General features: G+C 44.3%; 2 protein-coding genes across 2 annotated transcripts; both read right to left on the bottom strand.

Annotated features, from left to right (window-relative positions):
* Positions 1-944: 944 nt before the first annotated feature.
* On the bottom strand, positions 945-13,796 carry LOC119401650 (zonadhesin). The gene is made up of 3 exons (XM_037668560.2): positions 13,689-13,796; positions 4,194-4,503; positions 945-1,930 (listed from the first exon to the last, which is right to left on the bottom strand). Exons 1-3 carry the CDS (start codon positions 13,750-13,752, stop codon positions 1,684-1,686), a joined length of 621 nt encoding a protein of 206 aa, XP_037524488.1. The 5' UTR covers positions 13,753-13,796; the 3' UTR covers positions 945-1,683.
* A 2,660-nt stretch (positions 13,797-16,456) lies between these two features.
* Positions 16,457-20,675, bottom strand: LOC119401649 (zonadhesin). Its single transcript, XM_037668559.2, has 3 exons — positions 20,510-20,675; positions 18,201-18,510; positions 16,457-16,810 (listed from the first exon to the last, which is right to left on the bottom strand). The coding sequence occupies exons 1-3, from the start codon at positions 20,571-20,573 to the stop codon at positions 16,546-16,548; spliced, it is 639 nt and encodes a 212-aa protein (XP_037524487.1). The 5' UTR covers positions 20,574-20,675; the 3' UTR covers positions 16,457-16,545.
* Between the last annotated feature and the right edge of the window lie 580 nt (positions 20,676-21,255).

Here is a 21,255-nt window from a genome sequence, read left to right as displayed (position 1 = left end):
GCGTCATCTTTTCACATCGTTCATTAATAAAACCATGGCCGATCTTGGAGGCAGTGCGAGACAACGTTAGGTAAAACTTTTGGGGGGTGAGGGTGAAGAATCGACAGAATAGGCTGAGAAAAATAAGAGGATGGATGTAGCCTTCAAGTTGTTTTAGCGAACGCATAAAAAGATTTGGGACTTTTAGTGATATTCCGGCCTGATAAATACTGCATTATGCCTATATCATGAGGTGGCTGTTTTATAATAGAGCATTGCAAAAGGCGGAACAAGTAGAACGGTGGACACACATAGTGCTCCGAGTGTATATCTTCGGCACTCCATTTTTTCCCTGCCTTTTATGCTGTTCCGTACAGAGTTGTTGCCTTAACCACTAGCTTGGACTTTATTGTGCTTTCGGTTGTGGTGTCGCATTGTGTGCTGAAGATCAGCTTCATCATCATGTGTCTAGTGCCAACATATTCTGCAACAGCTGGTCAAAACACGATTAAGCAGTGATGATGGAGGACTGACGAAGTAACATCCTTGGCCAGTCTAGCTGATTATTTTCGCTTTACTTTCAGTGTTAAAGTATTAAAGAAGCAATGTAAAACTCATCACAATAACAGTAAAGCCATCCGCAATGGTGTTCTAGTGGTCATAGTACTCGATTGCTGACCCGAAGGTCGCGGGATCGAAGCCTGGCCGCGGCGGCCATAGTTTCCATGGAGGCACGAATGCTTGAGGCCCATGTACTTAGATTTAGAAGTGCGTTAAAAAAACCCAAATGGTCGAAGCTTCTACTACGACGTTCCTCATTATTGTATCATGGTTTCGGGGCGTAAAAGTCCAACAATTATTATTATTAGTTGAAGCAATCACTTCTGCACCTCATCAGCTCACACAATGAAATGCCGTTTTATGGAGCAGGAATGATGAATGCGACAATTTGGAATATTTTATTTCATTATTCTTTTAGCAATGTACGTTGCCTAATTGATGGCTCGTATGCTTAATGTTGAGCACAAAGTGCACAAACCGATGAAACAATGCGTATGAAAATGCACGCATAGAAGCGGCAGCATAGGCAATAGCCGGTGTCTAAGAATAAAACGGTCATATAGTATTTCCTACCTCGGGTGCATGGGTCATGTTAAAGCACTGTACCTTAATACAGCTGTCGTTGTTCCTAACAGGCAATCACCGCTGATGCGCCAACTTCGATACCCTTCCTGATCAAAACAGGTCTGTTACAAATACGATGGCTTGACACCGTTTTTTCTCTTCCGGTATTTTTGCACGTTATCAGTAGTTGAAGCTTAAGAGCCAAGGCCAGTGCTATATTTTCAAAATTTTCTGTTCTGTATGTGTTGACTGGGGCGCATCGCATATTATATGCATACCTCACGAGATGAAGAGTTCATATCAAAACTTTTCTTGGTTGGAGCTTACACTAAGGAACATTTTTATACAAGCCGTGTGCGTTGTACGAAGGTGATAGCTCTCTCGTCGCCTGGAACTCGGAGAAGCCGTACAGTGCATGAAAAGCGAGGGTATTTATGTCTTCCATAGCTCGTGCTCCATAGTGAATTCTTGGCAGAAGCTATTAGTGCACGCGAACTTTATTAATAATTTTTCTAAACCTGCGAACCAGTGAGTACAATTTTCTCCAAATAAACAGAATCGCATTCATTCAGGGACTCTTCATCTAGAGGCATAGCTGCCACAGTTAAATTGTGGCACGCAGATTGTTGAGCCTCCTACATCGACTTCGGCGAAGCCGTGGTTGCAGACACAGCCACCCGTCAAGCAATTCTCAAAGCACTTCCGTGGCTGTGGCCTGTTACACATAGGCCGGCAGTTGGAGACGCAGAGCTTGAACTTCGAGTTAGGAGGGCACTTCGGAGGGCAGCAGTCAGCCTTAACGCAATCTGAGCCGCCGTGTCTGTCCCTGCGTCGGGAAATAGCCAGGAAGAAAACAAGACATTTGAATGCTTAGTGACAAGGGCAAAACGTAACAACCAGGTATATGCATAAACAAAAGTTACGAATCCTACACGCTCTATGGTTCATTGAATTTTCAGAAGTGAAACTGCTACGAAATAACTCGACATGCTACGTTGTCATGCGTATTGAATTTCCATTGAAAACGAGTCCAGATTTTAGATTACCTTCAAGAAACTATCCTGTAGGCGCGCGCTTGACGGAATGTGTTGCTCGTGTTTCCTCATGAAGCCAAAAATATTTCTAATAAGACACTTCGCGATTGAAAGCTTGATTTTTTATGCACACTTGTATTAACACCGATGAAGTGGAAAGAGCGTGTCGCGAAAAACTACCGCGTAACTGCGAGGGAATCCTCAAACATCACAAAGATGAGCCATGGTGCACATATCTACGATAACGACTACAAATCTTCCTTGCTGAAATAATAAAATATGCATTATTCGGTTGGATGCCTGCACTTCTGCTGGTCGCAGTCGGTGGCTATCGTGTGGAATATGCTTAGATATGTTTTTTATTGGAAAGCTAGAAGAGCTTACTGTGCTCGTTTATGCCCCCCCCCCCCCCCCCCCCGTTAGACCTCCACATCGGCTCGTTTCCGATGGAACAGCTCATTAAAGTTGATGAAATATGACTCGTACAGGTTATTCTAGAAATAAAAGAACCTCCACGCATGCATTGTTCACAGTACATTATACAATGAGCTGGTAACTTAATGTTCTATACCAGGTGAAATGTCATTTTCTGTAGTCGAGCGTAACTTATGCATGTATATTACCTAGACTCGGTATTTTACCTTGATAGGGAGAAATCAAAAATTTTGGAGAGGTTTGTTGAGTAACCATTATGGCAGCTTCGCAAGAGTTGTGCCCAGCCTGAAGGAAGTGCTGGGCTCGGCGGCCGTTGTTATTTTATTTCTTTCTTTTTCTCCCTATGTATTTCTTTCTCTTACTCTCTTTATTTCTCTCTCTTTGTTTGATTCTCTGTCTGTCTTTCGTTCTCTTTCTGTCTTTCTTCCCTTTAATACCTAGTACGGTGCAGTGGGAGGCACAACTCGCTGGCTCAGACCCGGGAGTGCAGCTCAAAATTCTGGATCTAGTCTAGCGGGCAGCATAGGCCAGTGGAGCCCTGGACGTAAGGCCCCCGCCATAGAAGCTCCAAGATCCCCCTTTCCCTTGAATAATGTTCCACTCTCTCTCCGTTTCCTTAACTATAATTCTCTCTCTTTCTTTGTATGTTATGCTTTACTCTTTCTCCTTCTTCATTCCTTCCTCTTCACCCAGACTTCCATTTCCCACCCCCTTTCTAACTATACTACACAAGGGTATGCTGTGCTGTGCTAGAGTGTCTGGATAGCCGATTGGTTATGACGCTCGTCTTCGGATCTTCGGTACGCGGGTTCGAATCCCGCCTCGCCAAGAATTTTTCTCGACAAGACTTTCTCTCTATTTTTTTAACTCTCCCTATCTTTTTGCATTCCACGCAGGACAAATCGGTGCGCGTGTTCTGCGAGCGAAGCAGAAGTTGAAGGAGAGGACGACGAGAAAGAAGACGGCGAGGAGAGTGCGTGCTGGTTCATAATGACAGCTTTCTGTTCGCTCTGCAGGCAGTAACGGTCGGCTTGAGCAGCTCTGCTGTTAAACGCTGTTGTCAACCCTTTTACAGGTCAAATCTAGTCTTCTAAGGCAGAAGCGAGGCACTCACAAGAAAATGCATTTTCCCAAGCAGCAGCAGAAGCAGCAGCAGCGGAACATATGAGAAATGGCAATTACATCGGCATTTTAAATGCAATAAAGCCAATAATTTTAGCTACATTTATGGAAATCTCGATACAAGTTTCAGAGAGAGAGAGAGAGAGAGACATAACTTTATTTGTGTCCTTGCTGGGGTCAAGGGAAGGCGCATGTCATGAGGATTGTCTATGCAAATTGAATATTAGATATAACTATATATATCTGTTCCTTAGTAAAGGAGTCATACTGTAAATTTTGCAGTATAGACGTAAGCGCATAAATATTCAGCGACGGGACATCTCTCGTATATGTCTTACTGTAACCCCAGATATCCACAGAATTGTTGTAATGTGTGTGCTGTCTTGTAAAGTTAAGCGAAGTATGATGTTGAAATAGACAGCTGACTGTACTACTCAGATGTACTCGCAAGACTGTCTCGCGCATCTGTCGATATACAAAGAACTGTTAAGAACTTACAGCACGTATCCCGGAGCGCAGTCGCACCGAGCGACGCATCTGCTGGAGCAGTGTGTTATGGGCTGGTCGCATCTCATGGGACATTCCGACGCACAGAGATTGTAGCCCTTGTACCGGAAGGTTCCACAGCTCCTGCATTCCTCCAGGGTTATACACTGACCCCAGGTATTACGATAGGTGCCCAGCCTGCAGACGCATTGGTGATGTTGGTTCTTGATGGAAACTGGAGTTAGGTTCGGCCTACAAAAGGCGTCTCTGCAGGTCTTGTACTTCGGTGGCTTTTCCAGGCACCCGCATTTTATAGCGTGAGCTGCAAACGAAAGTGGAGAAAATATAGAGTGTCTATAGTGTTCTTCAGTGGTAATGGTCTACATATTTCAAAGGATAAAAACTTCGAGGGCGCATGAGCTTTGCCTTAAAGAGAAGAAAACGATAGCGTTACCGGACCCTGTTCGCATCACCTTCTGCATCGCTAGCCTGACTTCGCTTCTTCGTGGACACGTAAATCGCGCCGCAAGGAAAGGAACGTCTGTGTTCCTGCAAATTAGCCCTTTGAAACCATTCTATAATACCTACTGCAAGTGCAGTTGCCAAGTGCCCACTACGACATAATTCTTCCATTTGCCAGTTGGCGAGGTACGCGCTACACGTCCCCTAGGCAACATACGCGCCTGCTTAGCTGCACACGTTGTTGATGCTGTTGTTGATAATGACAATTAATTATGCCCGTGGGCTTTGAAACTGGTAGTCCTTGAAACAATCCACTCGTTACTTAATTCACATGCTGAGACACCTGGTGTGATTCTACGTTTCTGCCACGCAATATTACGTGTGTTGATGACACTTTTCGAACTACATAACATTCATATAGTGTTTCTTTCCGAAGCAACTTCGACCACAGGCGTGGCTTTGTGGTAGAACACCTGCTTGCCACGCAGGAGTCTTGGGTTCCATTCCCACTCGAACCGAAAATTTCTTAATTATTTCTTAATTTCCATCTACCTCCAATTGCCGCACACGGAAAACATGGATTTTTCGCTCACAGCCAAAGATGCTGATGCCGATACCGATGCCAACGACATGCCGGAATTTCTATAAAACGAGCTCTTTAACGCTATCGCGTTTATAGCAAGCATAAACTGTATCTTCAGTGTCTGCGACACCCTACGTGTCGCAGTAAGTACACAGTATATCAAGGTAAGAAGCTTTAGCATATATTTGATCAATTGGAGGAAATCAGGCAGACTTTCATTTAACGTTTAAGGATCAAGCTTCACAAATATGAACCGCTGTTTCGAAACGGCTACGTTAAGCCGGCTAGTTGAAGGTAGTGAAGCTGCAGGAAAACAACTGCGGTGTTATTTTCTGATAGTAGCAGCAATATGACCGAAATATTGGCAGCTGATGCCCACGTGTCGGAAAACTAGTCAACAACATCAGTACACGCCAACACAAACGACGGGTTACGCAACCTTAGCCAACATCACGTAAACATCAAGAAATATTGACCAGTCTTAGTATAGACTCCTGTGGGTCTCATGCTCTTTTTTTAAATACTTGGCAGCTTCACAATAAAGATCTGTTTGAAAATGATGCAGAACTTTATACAAGGTGCCCCAGCTAGCTTTAGCAAGAGTTTAAAAATATGCCGACGAACTCCATAACGACGCGACGAAATGCATGTTGCGGAGAACTACATGGAGTGACACTATTTGTTGTGCCAAGCTTAATTGATTAGGTAAGATTAATATAAAGAACTTTTGAAGCTATGAAGCTGGGAAACAAATTTTCATTAGAAACAGAATTAAAGTTATATCGCTTTGAAAAACATCCGATTAGACGGTTCCTGGCGTTCTACCTCATAGGTATGACCGTATTCTGCTTACTGCGCATGCCCGCGAAATATAAACTTAATCGATTTACGTCAGCGTTTGAGCGTGTGGGAAACTTTTCTTGACGACAAAAATAATATCACGTGCCAAGCCCGCTTCCTCGCCTATGAGCCCCGTGAGAGTAGTGCGCCTTAATGTTCCGCGTGCAACTGGCCACAGCATATGGCCGGTTGCACTGCCTCTTGAGAAGGGGCCGAGTAGCGATGATGGTGGTGGCTGTGCGATGACGCACCTGTTGGTTCGTGCGGCACAAGCGATAATCGCTGTCTGCTTAAGGCTGTCATGAACCGCCGTGAGGGAAGCATATCTTTAGTACGCGGAACATTAGGGAACACTGCAATCAAGGCGCACTAGTGGGCACGTCAGGTGGTACATTTCTTGCATTTCGCTGGCATCTGTAGCAACAGAAAAACGCTGACTTGATACTTAGAAAGTTAGAAACTGTCTAATGGGACATTTTGCAAACCCATATTCAATGTTCTCGTACGAATTTTTCGCCCAGCTTCATTGCTTCAAAAGTTGGTTAAATATTCTTGTCTAAATAATAAATTCAACAAAACACAAAACAGTGGGACATACTCTATGCAATAGTCAGGAACATACATTTGGCCGCGTCTTCATAGAGTGCGTAAATATATTTTTAAACTCTGGCTAGTTAAATGGGCCGCCCTGTTTATGTGCCAACTTAATTAGAGAACAACGCAGCAATTTTAATGTCCCAGTTTATTACATTGCGGGCTTTATTACTTATTTTTGAAAATAGCCTTTTAGAATTTGAATGCTGTTTCTCCAACCCCACTTATCTTGGCATAGAACATTTCGGATTACTTATTGGCACTCTCTCTCTGGCGCGTACGTTATGTAACGTAATTCGCGGATTACAGGCTTTCCCGTAACGCAAGATGTTTTTATGCCCTGGCGCTCATTTTATTGCGAAGGATTATTCCTCAAATCAAGAAATTTTCTCGGCTTTCTAGCGGTCAAGTATGGGAAACATTTGCGGTTTCTGGCGGCGGCCGTACGCTGTGTGACGATTGTGAACAGGTGCGCTGAAGAGCCGACGGTAAGTCGGTCTTTCTGAAAACAAAGACGCAGTGCAGTCGTTGATGCGCACTATTTGTAAGCTATAGGCATTGTTTGTGCGTGAACTGCGTCTTCTTTTGTGAAGGTACTGTTCACGCAGTTTTATATTTAGTCACAGTGACCTTAGGAATACACTAGGGCGCGCTACTTGTGGCCATTTTCTGGCGGTACCACCTGTTGTAACAATATTTATTCCTGACTGCTTTACCTGATGTCTTTATCTCTCAGATTCAATAAGAATTTCGATGTTGGATGCCACCTTGTCAGTTAGAGCTATTGTATTGTTGATAATTGCAGGTATAAGCTGCACATTGATATGCTGTGATTAGATTTGTATTACTCAACACGCATTGTGCTTTTCTATCTACTCTGAGCAATATGTACGAAAAAGAATCTGCGCCTTCGAAGTTTGATTGTAGCAATCCTCGAGGAGTAGATAAAACCTCAGGCGATTGCTATTCACTACGCAGTTATGTTCACAGTTCCAGATAAGGCACGGTCGAACATCTATTTCTTAGTGATTGGAAGAAAACGCCTTGTTGTTAATAAAGAGGTTGATCATTTTTGTAGCTTTTTGAGCACAGTGTTTCACACCGGAGCTCTTAAGCTTTCAGTGATGCCATGCAGAGCCGACAGAAAACTTTGTGGGTATGAGCCCCAGAAACTGGGTACGTGCCTAGCAGCTCCTAGCATCGCCATTCGTAGCGTAGTACAGGAAGAGGGTGTGAGAAGGAAGTGATGGTGAGCACGACTGATGTGAGGGTGACGAAGAAGGGAAGGAGCTTGCACTAAGCTTCTCTTCATAACTGATTTTACTTTTCACGTCGCAGCTTGTCACGTAATTTAGACACGTAATACGACGTCACGTGTAGTCACGTAAACTAGAAACTACCTAGCACAGCTGCGCTTGCATATCCTAGCTTAGTTACGAGTAGCGTGACAACGTAAGATGACGTCACATCAATTCACAGCACCCCACTGACGTAACACGACGTCACAACCAGTCACGTGACATGTTCCTGCCAAATCGACGTAACATGACCTCAGAAGCTGGGTCACAGAGGAGCTTGTGATCATCTAGCCAGTCCCGGCTTCCACCAGCCACTCTTATACTCCACCTCACAAGCCGGTTGCAGCAATGTGGAAGGTACGGGGCTGCTTAGCCAATGGGGTGAGTGAGCACCCCTCACGATGTTGTTATCCGCACCACGTCGTCTGCTCGGAGTCCCGTCTGCGTTTCTGCGCTGGGCGAGTAGAGCGAACCCACGGCAGCAACCAACACTTTTAGCGTTGGTCAGCAAGGTCAGCGCCGAAAAAAACAGCATGGCGGAACCCATCGAGGCTGGTTCCTTGCGCCACGGAATTATGAAGTCACTGTCGTCAGCTGTGTGGCCCGCAAGTGCTAAACCGACGCTTTTGTTTACGTTATATTTGCGTCCTGACGCTTCGACATCAATGTACTCGTGTCTATTTTGCACTGTTTCTAAGAATAATTCAAAAATTCTCGGGGACATAGCTCAGCAAGCGTGGCTGAGCAAGCAGTTGATCTCAGTAATAAGAATAATAAGGACGACACGTACCTGGCACCATGTCCTCAGCATGAGATGACACAAGGTGATAGCCGATTCTATCGCTTATTCATTGCTGGCAGGACAGTAGGCAAGTGGCCAGTGCGAGTTCATATCGAAGCGAGGGATCGCGTCTGCACGGACACTGCCATGTTGGTTGGTCATTACAAATATCAGTAGTTACCCATACAACAATTAAATGCTTATGACGCACATGCAAACAGTGATTAGCGTATCACGTATTGCTGTGACGTATTACGTTCCAAACAAACACGGTTGTGTAAACCTTCTCCAACTATACAGGGTGTTTCAAGAAATGTGTCCAACCTTCTCAAAAAATCAGGAAAATGCGATATTTGCTCGGGGCTTTCAGAATTGCTTTTTTTGCAGTGGCAGGAACCTTAAGGTATTAAAGACATCATTTAGGACAGTAATTAAGAAAATTGCATTAACTTTTTAATTAATTGAGTTAGGTGATTGTGTCAAATGGGAGAATTGAAGTTCTTCATGCGAGGAGCCCATCCGAGCTTTGAGATTTTGAAAAAGCGTCCTCTAGTAATTGCTGTTGCGTAATGAAATTCAACGAAATGCAACGGCTTTCAAAAGGGAAGCCATCGAATCCGGTTGAATTTCATTACTTCGTAATTATTACTAGAGGCTGATTTTTCGAAATTTCAATGTTGGGATGATTTTCTGGCACGAAGAACTTCAATTCCCCAATTTGGCACAGTCACCTAACTCCACTAATTAAAAAGTTAATTAATTTAACTTTTTTAATTACAGTCCCATATAATTTCTTTACCATCTTAAAATCCTGCCACTACAGAAAAACCAATTCTGAAGGCAGCAATCAAATATCGCATTTTCCTGATTTTTTCCTGATTTTCCTGCATTTTCCTGATTTTGAAACACCCTGTGTATTGCAGTTACAAAGAGAACAATATTTTGCTGCGCAAGTACGTGATTTGCTTGCCCCTCTCAGCTTCCACCAAATTGCAACGAGCTTGCCAGATAGAGTATAGCTCCTACGAGCTCCCTGAAACAGCTGCAATGACACTGCGCATGTCTTAACGTAGAGAGGTGATCGCGGTGGGGGACCGAGCGGAGCGGAAGGGGCGGTTGGTTTAGATGGTACTTGGGAAATAGCGAAACCTAGCAGAACTTGGCAATACCTGGTAATACGTAGCATTGCCTAGCAATACTTAGCCAAACCTAGGGAAAGTTAGCAATACCTTGCAACACCAAGCGAAACCTAGCAGCTCTTAGCCAAGCCAAGCCGGGACTGGCTAGCAGATCACCAGCTCCGGTGTGACCCACCTTGCGCGACTTAGTGCATGTTTTCCACATTTGAGTGAAATTCGGTTTTGCAGCGCACACTAACGATACCTCTTGCATCATCATAGAAAAAGCACGGGCAAACGATGCAAGAAATACAGACACGACTTTGTTCTGGCTAACAACATGAGCGTTTATTTTGTGTGGACAAATGTATACGCTTCTTGGAAAGGGAAAGTAAGAAGAAAACGATGAGGGGCAAACGGAAACCCTACGCATGCGTCTCGACGAGTACGCGAAAACGAAAAGTGCACTCGCGGAGATAATGAATCTCCTTGTCGGTTAGTACGATGGACGGTGCGCTTACACATGATGGCCGAATAGAACGGATCGTGAACGCTTCGCAGATTTTCCGTGCACCTTCTCGCATTGGGCAGTCGAACAACCTTTAATAACTGAAGCCTTCCCTGACAGCTGGGGTACGTTCGTGCGTATGGTATGTTTCGCAATCCCAAATTATCACACCGTGGTGTGCATATTTGCTGATTTGACTTGTTGCTGCCTTCTTTCACTACTTTTGTTTGATACTTAACGGCGTATATTCACGTCGCCAGCTCTCGTTCGCAGTGTCAATCAAGGTTAAAGGATGATGCACAGGTAATGTCAAATTGCCCATATCAAGTGGTTTAACGCGATAGCGTCAAAGAGGTCTGTTCGCCAAAATTCCGGTGTCGGTGTCGTCGGTGTCTTTGGTTGTGAGCAAAATATCAGCGTTGTCCGCGAGCGAAAATTCGACGTAGATGGAAATAAAGAAAAAAATACATGGCTGCTCCCTCTGTCATAGGAATCGGTATAACGCGAAAGTGAAACGTGTCTTCACGAACATAGCTGAGTGTTTGTGGAGCATTGTCTGGCCCCAAGGGCGAAGCAATGAATGCTATAGCAAGAAATTGTAATGTCGCGGGAAGAACGGCAAGCAGCTCGAAACTTGCAACGCGCTGCTCAAGCAGAAAGGACACATGGATTGAACATACACAGAATCAACGTTTCTTGCCCAATATTTACAAAAAAAGAGCTGAAGACAGCGATAAAGGCCATGTGTTTTGTGCGTCTTTCATCACAGTCTTCAGTTCTTTTTTGTAAAGTTTGCGCAAGAAATGTTGATCGTGTCTAACGAACTAGCCCATTGTCAAGTTTTTCTTAAGTACACAAGATGAGCGCGAACTAACAACTGTCACAGCTCGACAGTTAAAGCGCGCTGCTCGAACACAAAGGAGGACGACCGAAACGAACGCACAAGTATACACAGGAGGAGCACGAAGTAACTCTCACAGTTGTAACTTATTTGTTTGTGAGCAGCGCGCTCCTTTCTCAAAATCGGCTGCTGCAGTGAGCACGAAGTGACCTTTGTGCTATCTGTAACTTCAACGCAAACTTGCGGCGATAGCACAGTACGTACAAACCACCGCAATCGCGAGATAAGCGCGCGCACGAGCGACAACGCCCTCTAGAGGCGCGCGCTCATCGCAGCGCGTGGGGCGACGACCTTTAGAGCGCGCCCTTCGAGCCCTTCACGCTCCTTTCTCAAAATCGGCTGCTGCAGTGAGCGCGAAGTGACCTTTGTGCTATCTGTAACTTCAACGCAAACTTGCGGCGATAGCACAGTACGTACAAACCACCGCAATCACGAGATAAGCGCGCGCACGAGCGACAACGTCCTCTAGAGGCGCGCGCTCATCGCAACGCGTGGGGCGACGACCTTTAGAGCGCGCCCTTCGAGCCCTTCACGCCATCGCCATAGTGACACCGAAAACACGTTGATGTACCACCACTTTCTGAGTACCGCCACCGGCAAATGGTGCATATTAGCTCGCCGTTAGAACGGCCAAGAATGTGCCATGTGTGGCCGAGTCATTTCGGGTCGCGCACTGCGGAGCAAGGGCCGTAAATTCGACTCCCAGTGACAGAACTTTTCCTGCTAGTTTTTCCTTTGCCATTCGTTACTTTACAACGTCATATCCGTGATGGAAATACGTCAGTGGAGCCGTGGTGGACCCCGGCATAAAACACTTTCATGTTAAAAATAAAAAAATCTTCCTTTCAAGTGGGATCGGGCATTTCAACCTGCAACGCCTCGCTCCGTGGCGCTATGCGTTTAGCCGCTTGGCCTCCACGCATACACCCTCTGCCATACTAACGGCGAGCTATTTATATACATCATAGAGTTTCTTACAATAATACCTAGAGGGGAATCTGGCGCTAGTGTCTACGCGGGCTCCTTGAGACGCGCTTCAACCACCATGGGAATGATGGGAAGTACAGGCTTCGGATTTGCTTCGGATGGATTGGGTTCTTGAGATTCGCAACGCTTGTCTGCCGAGTGTAAAACAAAGTGATATGAAGTTAATTCCAATTAAAACTTGCTTAATTCTTTTGTATGTAAAACTTATTGCAAAAAGTTTGCGTGACCGTGAGATGGAACTGAAACCTGAACAAATTCAACCACCAGGGTATGCATTACTCTGCAACTGTGTTCCAGATTTGGCATCACCAAATAATGAATTATTTTTGTACAACACTTGAAAAGAAACACGCTTGTTTTTCCCTCGAAAGTACGCATTATCTATTTATGGAAATAACAGCACTGTATTGAGTGAGAAACACTTAACGTATCGTCTGCTGCGATGCCAGGTGCGTCTGTTCAAGTGGTCTGCCTCCAACGCATCTCTCGTTTTGTTGTGAAGTCGAGTCAGAGGAGCGCGACGGTGCGTCTACTTAGCTTCGCCGTCGTTTTACAGTCGATTTGAAACAGCTTTGACAAGTAGCGCTTATTACAAAACGTGAACTCGATGCAGTTTGCTGCACTGACATGGGACGCTACATCTGTGCGCAGCGGTGAGTGCACGACGCTTTGCTAAAACTGTCAAATACAACCTGTAAAGCCGCAGCGTCGCAGCAAACCAAGAGATCTAGCGGTCTTCAGCCTCTTTGAACAACAAAGACGCTGCTTGAATGCTTTGGAACGCACCCCACTACCCACGCTTCGCGAAGCACGAAACTGAAACTGTAGAAAAAGATCCATAGACAGTTCGCTAGCGAACGCTATCCAATCCGAAGCCTGTACTTCCCATCATTCCCATGGTGGTTGAACGATCGCAGCGCCAGTTTCCTCTCTAGGGTATTGTATGAAACTCTATGATATACATCATTTAGCTTTGGTGGTACGCAGGTCTCGGAGGTTCTTCGGCGAAACCCGCAAGATGGCACAAGGGGCCCCCGGACGTGCTTTCGGTTTTCTCTCGCGCCGCATGCATGGATATAAGAGCCGGCATGCGTCTGCACTTTGGTTTTCCTTGAGGCATGGCTTAGATGACGACCGAGAAGGGAAGCGAAGCTAGTGATTGAGAAGGCGATACGAACACGGCCCGATTACGCTGTCGCGTTCTACTCTTCAAAGCGAAGCTCAAGCGTCCTCCAAGTTTTATGTCTGATTCTTGCTGAGTCTATTTCTTGTCAAAAGGAGTAGCCGGCGTTACATAATAGCACAAGAATCTCCTAAACAACATATAGTAAATAAGAATAGTCATCATGGAGGTGACATTTCTGTACTTGAAGCACCACCTTATTGTACTACAGGGACGCCTTTTTTACGAAGAACATAAAATCGCTGCACTTACTTAATTGAAGGCTGTGCGAGAGAAAAATACAGATGGCTGCTAACAGAATCCCCTTGGCATACATCCCGCTTTCGACGGTGTAGTCGTAAGACGAGATATGCCAGTCCCTTCAGTTTTGTAGAAAAAAGCCTGAAGTCGTCAGCCATCTTCGCAAACGCGGTTGTTCATTGTTTGCAAGACATACATCTGTCACTTGCAACCTTGAAGATATTGCGTTACTCTGTGCTCCTACGAGACAACTCGCATTTGCTTGGATAAAAATGATAGAAGGGTTTAGCTTGTATAAAACGATGATGGTTCGTGTTGCCTGGCAAAGAGAATGTTTACCATTTACATGTATTAACTGCTACAGTCATACCTGACTGGTTACATCTTATGCGAGTGCTGTAATCCTTTACAAATCATTCTCAATAACGTGGCTTCGCAATGACAATTGAATTTACTCGCTGTGGTTGCGAGAATCTCTGATATAAGAATATTTATTTTTTAATAATCAGAGTTATCTGGAAAAATATTCCTGAACACCTTAAACAGAAAAGTCAGCTTGAACTAATGTACAGGCATTGCTTTACAAAAACAGCGTTACAAAGTGCTGCTAGTTCTAAGAAGAAGGAGCTGCAGATACTGAAAAGGATCGCTGCCTCTTCACGATTTGCTACTCCAAAAAAGCGCAAGACTTCGCAGAAAAAAAGAATTCTTCTCTGCAGTCGACCTTTTCAGTAGATAAAAGAAACGCTAGGTAGAGGCGTCGGTAACTAGTTCAATCCTGCGTCTTGACAATCGGCAAATACATGCAGAACAGCGAAGCTTTTTCTCTCGAGAGGCCCTTTAATATTTTCTTTACCTTGGGGGCTGCCTTCAGGAAAAAGGTAAATATAATTTTGAAGTGCTTGCTATATTTTGCTGGAAGCCACATAAAAATTGTTAAACCCTACCAATTCTCTACGGTTGATCTGTCCATGTGTCGACAATTACGGCATCAGTGTCTAATGGCCTAATAACCCAGAGGTCGTATGGTTCTCCGTGATGGGTATGAACATCTTTTATGCCTGGTCGAAGTTTTGCCGCTAAGCATCTGCGTGATTACCGCATAATAATGACGCGAAGGATCACACATTATACATTGTTTTGTACTATAAGGTTGTCATTATAAATGAATGCATGGGCATTAAATACAACATCAGTAAACCGATTTTATCTAACCAGGAATGGTAGGTAGTCCTAACTTTTTCTTTTCCGAGCACTCACTCTTGTTCGTTCACCGCTTTGACTACATCTGCGTCTGTTCCTCCGTGACCTGCCACAAGCTGGTCTGCAGAACATATCAAGACGCTTGCGAACACACTCTGATCGCTTGCAAACACACTCAGACTGGCGCCATTTGGCCACCAGTCGTATCCTACCACCGTATTTTAGGCGAACTGTTTTTATTTTTAACAGCGGAGCAGTTTAAGCCACCGTTCCAATACAAATCGTGCGCAGAAACTCGGGCGGGTATGTGCCTCAGGAACTGGGCAAGCACCGCTACCAAGTACATCCGGTGCAAAGGAAAGCGAAGGCATTACAGGGAGACAGCTAAGTGAAGCAGAATGATGGAAAGCGGTGGGGAAGGAGGTTGCCGCCTGGGGGGGCGGAGAGGAGAGTAAAACATAGTAAAAGAAGGAGTGCTGAGGTGAGGAGCCGGGAAGGAAGAGGCAGGCGAGTGTTAAGCGAAACCTCTGCTCGGCGGTCCGAAGGCGAGCGTGACAACCCCACACCTAACTAGACATGGTAGCACAACAAGCATTTATGGAAAACATGTGATTGCGTTGCTATGGGCGAGAGAACGAGCAAATGAGAGAGATAAAATGAAATGAAGACAGAAGGAAAGATAGAGAAAGAAATATAGACAGGGAGAAAGAAAGAAACAGAAAGAGACAAAGAAAGCATATCACAGCCAGGGGTGCTATCGCGGAGCGATTCTATTTTTTATTCCAATGCTTTTCGTGCTTTTCGCGCTTGGCCAGTGGTCAGAACGACGGTCCGTCCGCGTTATCAACGCGATCAGCCAGCCGCGAGTGGTATATGATAAGAATAGCATAAAATATGGCATTGGAATCGGAAATAGCATCGTTCCGCGATTGCACCCCAGGTATAGGATAGTATAGTAAGTTGGTGGAAAAGGGAAGTGATGGTGAGGAGGAGGGAAATGAAGAGGGGATAGGTTAAAGCGTAGCATAGTAACGTATACTACAGTCTAGCAAAGAAGTGGGAAATGGAAGTCAGGGTGAGGAGGAAAAAAAAGGAGAACAAGGCCACCAGCTCTCCTGTTTCCACAGTCGCGCACCACTTGTGCGTAGAAGCGCCAATTTCTTTAGATACAAATACCCCTGGTACGCAAAGTCCAATACCCCTTCTGATGCGAACTGACTTATCAAAAGTCTATCGTTGCACACCCCTTTCTTACGTTGGAATTTTTGTATGTTAGGCTAGTTGGCGCTGTATAGGTGGGCTGCGAGAGCTGGCCTTCCAATAGTTTCTGGTGCATGCGTCTTGGTGGACGTCAATCGCAGCTTATTTGCATATCTCACGCGATGAACGTGTCATATCGAAGTGTTTCTTGGTTAAAGCTCACCCCTTTTAAATTATTTACCCAAATGCCAATAGGCTTGTGTGAAAATTATAACTATCTCGTCACCTCGGTCTCAGAGAAAGAGTGAGACCTGGAAAGCAAGAGTAATCTTTTGTTTTCCATCCTTTGTGCTCCACTGAATTATGCTAGCAGCACCTACTATTGCAGGAAAATTTTATTGCTAATTTTGCTTAAGCCCTAAACACGTGGGAATAGTTTTCTTCCAGCACAAGAAATCGTATTCTTTCAGAGACTTTGTCTCTGGTGATGTTTGTCTCTTTGACTACAGGTGAACTGCGGCACACAGGTCATCACGCCTCCTACAATGGTTTCGGCGAAGCCGTGGTTGCACACGCAGCCGCCTCTCAAACAATCGTTAAAGCATTTCCGTGGTTGTGGCCTGTTGCACATAGGCCGACAGTTTGAGACGCAGAGCTTGAACTTCGAGTTGGCAGGGCACTTCGGAGGGCAGCAGTCAGCCTTGACGCACTCTCTATCGTTATGTCTGTCCCTGCGTCGGAAAATCGAAACAAAAATCGGGCATTTAAAAGGTTGGCGACACGGTCTAAACGTAGCAATTGAGCATATGCATAAACAATGGTTACGAATATTATATTATGGTTCATTCGACATTTCACGCTGTTATACAGATTGAACTAAGATTTAAAGCGAGTTCCTGATTTTAAATTACCTCCAGACAAATGGCAGTAATGCGTTCGGCTGACGAAATGCTTTGCTCGCCTTTGCGCTCGAAGCTACAAGTGTTTGTAATGAAAATTTCACGAATGCGAATTTGGCTTTTCAGTGTACACGTGTATTACCACGATGACATGGGCACAGTGTGTCGGGAAACACTACGGCGTAACTGCGAGCGAACCCTCAAGCACATAAGATGAGCCATGGCGGTCATATTTAGGAACACGGCTACGAATGCCCCAATTCTAAATGTTCCAAGTGTACGCATTAGCCGGTATGATGGCTGCACTACCACTAATAGCAGTCGTTGGCTATCGTACGTAATATGCTTAGATCGCTTGCTGTAGAAATCAAGTATTTAGCTTATAGTACTCGTTTACTTCTCCTACACTCCAATAAATATCACCGCCGACTCGCTCTAAATAGAAGAGCTCAATATTCTTGAAGGAATATTGAGTTTGTGCAATTTCCTTTAAAAAAATCCACCCTTGCATTGCTCAGACCACCGTATACATTTAACGCATAACTCAGTGTTTAAGACTAGGTCAAATGACGTTTGCTCTTCAAGAGGGTAACATATAAATGAATGTTACCTGAACTCGGCATTTTACTTGGACTAGGAAAAATCAGAAATTTTCAATAGGTTTTCTTTATTTACATGCTGTTTTTAACCACTATAAGCGACAAGTCTAGTCTTCTGAGGCAGATGCGAGTGCAATATACAAATGTATATGCAACTTCCCAAGCACCAGAAGCAGATATGAGAATGTGCAATGATATCGGCAGTTTTCAAAGCAGTAAAGTAACTATTATTAACTAACTTCAATGGGAATCTGGATTCAAGGTTCAGATGTTCTGGGGACAAGCGAGTTAATATTTTGTTCGACATGAAGAAATGTGCATTTTTTATTAAAAATATCTACACAAATTCAATATTATACATAACCAGGTAAATGTTTATGAGGAAAGGGTTAATAGAGAAAATTTCTTGGAATAGACGTAAACAAGTAATTAATGTAAGCTATGAAGGCTGTCGTATATATCTTGCTGCAACTCGATAAAAGCACAAAATTTTTTAATGCTTGTTTGATATTCGAAAGCCGAGCGAAATATGATGTTGAAATAGACAATTGACGGCACCGATTGGATGTACTGCGAAGACTGGCTTACGCATCTGAAGATTTGAAGAACAGTTAAGAACTTACAACACGTATCCTGGAGCACAGTCGCACCGGGCGACGCATCTGCTGGAACAGCTTGGTATGGGCTGGTCGCATCTCATGGGACACTCGGACGCACAGAGATTGTAGCTCTTCGTCCGGTATGTACCACAGCTCTTGCATTCCTCCAGGGTTATACAGTGACCCCAGGGATTGCGGTAGGTGCCCAGCCTGCAGACGCAGTGGTGATGTTGATTCATGATGGAAGTTGGAGTTAGATTGGGCCTACAAAAAGCGTCCCTGCAGGTCTTGTACTTCGGTGGCTTTTCCAGGCACCCGCATTTGATAGCGTGACCTGCAAACGGAAGTGGAGAAAAAAAAGTGCGTTTACAGCGTCCTTCACTGGCGAAATCACTTCGAATGCTAGAAAGAAGACTAATAATATCTGGGGTTTAACGCCCCACAACCACGATATGATTATGAGGGACGCCGTAGTGAAGGGGGCCGGGAATTCCGACCACCTGGGGTTCTTTAACGTGCATATAAATCTAAGTACACGGGCCTCAAACATTTTCGCCTCCATCGAAAATGCAGCCGCCGCGGCCGGGACTCGATCCCGCGACCTTCGGGTCAGCATTCGAGCGCCATAACCACTCTACCACTGTGACGGGGCAAGAAAGAAGACTAATACAAGCACAGTTATGCACGACTAACTTGCCCAACAATTAATTCTTTTAGAATGTATTCACTGGCGGAAATCTGCTGATTTAAAAAGGATGAATAGCCAACATCAATTGAATATTTATTGCTTACAACACACTAGAATTAACCTCTCAATAAAAAAGATATTAATGTGCGAAATCAGGCAGCCTTTTATTTCGTGTTCCAGATCAAGCTTCGTAGGTATGGACTGCGGCTTGAAAACGGCCACGCCATACAGGGTTGTTAAATGTAGTAATGATGGTGTGAAAAAACACTTGCGGCGAAATGTGACAGGAGTCCCACCCTCAGTTAATCTTGCAGGTCAACGCCGACGCAGTGGAAAAACTAGTCAACAGCATCAATATTCGCAGACATTAGCAATGTGTTATGCAAAATGAAGGAACATTACGTAAAAGTAAAGAAATATCAGCCAGTACTGTTACATGCTTTTGGGTATCTCGCACTCCTCGTTTAGAATCCTTGGCAGCTTCATAATCGAAATATTTTTGAAAATTATGCAAACCATCATAATGACATATGTCATGATGATTATAAAACAACACAGTGATTATAACGTCGCAGTTTATTACACTACCGGTTTTATCATTCATTACTGAAACTGGCTTTTAGAAGAACATGACAGCTGCTTATCGAACCCCAGGGCAAGCGCAGAACTAGCGCCATCTCACGTCAACAACAGGAAAAATTTGGTGTGGAAGGAGCGGTGTTTGACGACTGCGAACAAGTGCTGTGAAGACCCGACAGTGAGTCCCTCTTTCTGACGACAGACTTTAGGCAGCCGTTTACACATCATATTTAGTCAGCTATTGGCATTGTTTATGCGTGAATTCTGAATTCTTTCCGAATTGCCACCAGTAACTTTCAGTTGCTGGTGGCGAATTTGTCGGCGCACAACCTACTGCAGCAACATTACTTTCTGATCGTCTTACCTGCCATGTTCGTCTCAGTTTCAATAAGAATTTCAATGTTTCATTCCAGTCGTTGTGTGAGACCTTTCCTCTTGTCGGCAATTGCACGCATAGCCTGTGCGTAGATTCTATTATTCGACACGTCTTACACTTTTTTATCTACGCTGGTCAATGTGCATAAAAAAGAACCTGCGTTTTCGAAATTTGATTGCGCGCAATGGTCAAGAAAGAGAAGAAAACCTCACGCGGTTGCTGTTCAACAAATCATGTTCCCAGTCTAGATATGCCACGCTAGCTCCTCTGTTTATTGGTAATTGAAAGAAAGTATCGTAATTGTTAAAAGGCGGCTTGCAATTTTTGTAGTCCTTTAGGCACAATGTTACTTTTTGAGAAATGCTGTTTAGCGCCAGTACACTAACAATATATTCTTGCATCTTGGGCCGCACAATGAGCTTTCAATGCTGGAACGCCTTGCTGATATCTGTGGTACGTTGATGAGTATGGTGCCTTTATCCTCGCCAAATAATCACCGCATGGTGTATATATTTGGTGATTGGACTTAGTTCAGTATTCTTCCACTAATTTTGCTTGATTTCTATCAGCGTATATTCGCTTCGCTAGCTCTCGTTCACACTGTCAATGAAGCTAAAAGATGATGCACAAGCAATGTAAAATTGTCCACATCAAGTGTCTTTACGAAGAATATATAAACTGTGCACTTACTTAATTGAGGCCTGTGCGATAGCAAAATGCAGAAGGCTGCTAACAAAATCTCCTTGGCGTACATCCCGCTTCCAACGAGCTAATCGTTAAACGAGAGGAGACAGGCCCTTCAATTTTGTGGGGAAAAGCTGAACTGGTCAGCGCTATGACCATCCCCTCAAAAGCGGTTGCTCATTGTTCCCAAGACATGCATCTGTCACTCGCGACCTTGAAGACACTACGTTATGCTTCGTTCCTACAAGAGAGCTCGCGTTTGCTTAGGGATAACTAGCAGAACGTTCTGACGGGTATAACAATACCTCGGCTCGTCTTACCTGACAGACAGAATATTTACCACTTAGATGTTTTAACCCTTACAGCTGTATTTGACCAATTATATTTTACGCGATGCTGTCAGTCTAGGAAAGTCATTATTAATGACATTTTTTAAAATGGAAAGTGAAATTACTCGTTATGGTGGCAAAAAACAACAGTCTAAGTATGTTAACCCTTACCTAATGAAAGTAATCTGGAAAAGTATTACTGAACAATTTATGCAGAAACTCTAGTGCAAACCAGCGTAAAGACGTTGCTTTATAGAACTAACGTTAAGTTTTCGAGGTCATACAAAGTTTTGTGACTGTTATGAAGATCAAGGCTCCAGTTTTTTAAACAAATAATTCGCTCATCATTCTTCAGTGTTGAACAAAGGTAAAACATTCATGGAAGGCTTCACAGACAATAAATCCTTATGTGTCGTCGACATG

The sequence above is a fragment of the Rhipicephalus sanguineus genome, chromosome 8 (genome assembly GCF_013339695.2).
Source record: "Rhipicephalus sanguineus isolate Rsan-2018 chromosome 8, BIME_Rsan_1.4, whole genome shotgun sequence".
NCBI classification, from domain to species: Eukaryota; Metazoa; Arthropoda; class Arachnida; order Ixodida; family Ixodidae; genus Rhipicephalus; species Rhipicephalus sanguineus.
The sequence above is the reverse complement of the archived record's forward strand: the minus strand, read 5'-3'. Positions and strand labels throughout refer to the sequence as shown.

Coding starts and splice junctions, on each gene's coding strand:
- LOC119401650 (XM_037668560.2), bottom strand. CDS start 13,752: ATGTATGCCAAGGGGATTCTGTTAGCAGCCATCTGTATTTTTCTCTCG. Junction 4,504..13,688: donor CTCGCACAGCCTTCAATTAA/GTAAGTGCAGCG, acceptor TTTCGTTTGCAG/CTCACGCTATAAAATGCGGG. Junction 1,931..4,193: donor TGCGCTCCGGGATACGTGCT/GTAAGTTCTTAA, acceptor TTCCCGACGCAG/GGACAGACACGGCGGCTCAG.
- LOC119401649 (XM_037668559.2), bottom strand. CDS start 20,573: ATGTACGCCAAGGAGATTTTGTTAGCAGCCTTCTGCATTTTGCTATCG. Junction 18,511..20,509: donor ATCGCACAGGCCTCAATTAA/GTAAGTGCACAG, acceptor TTCCGTTTGCAG/GTCACGCTATCAAATGCGGG. Junction 16,811..18,200: donor TGTGCTCCAGGATACGTGTT/GTAAGTTCTTAA, acceptor TTTCCGACGCAG/GGACAGACATAACGATAGAG.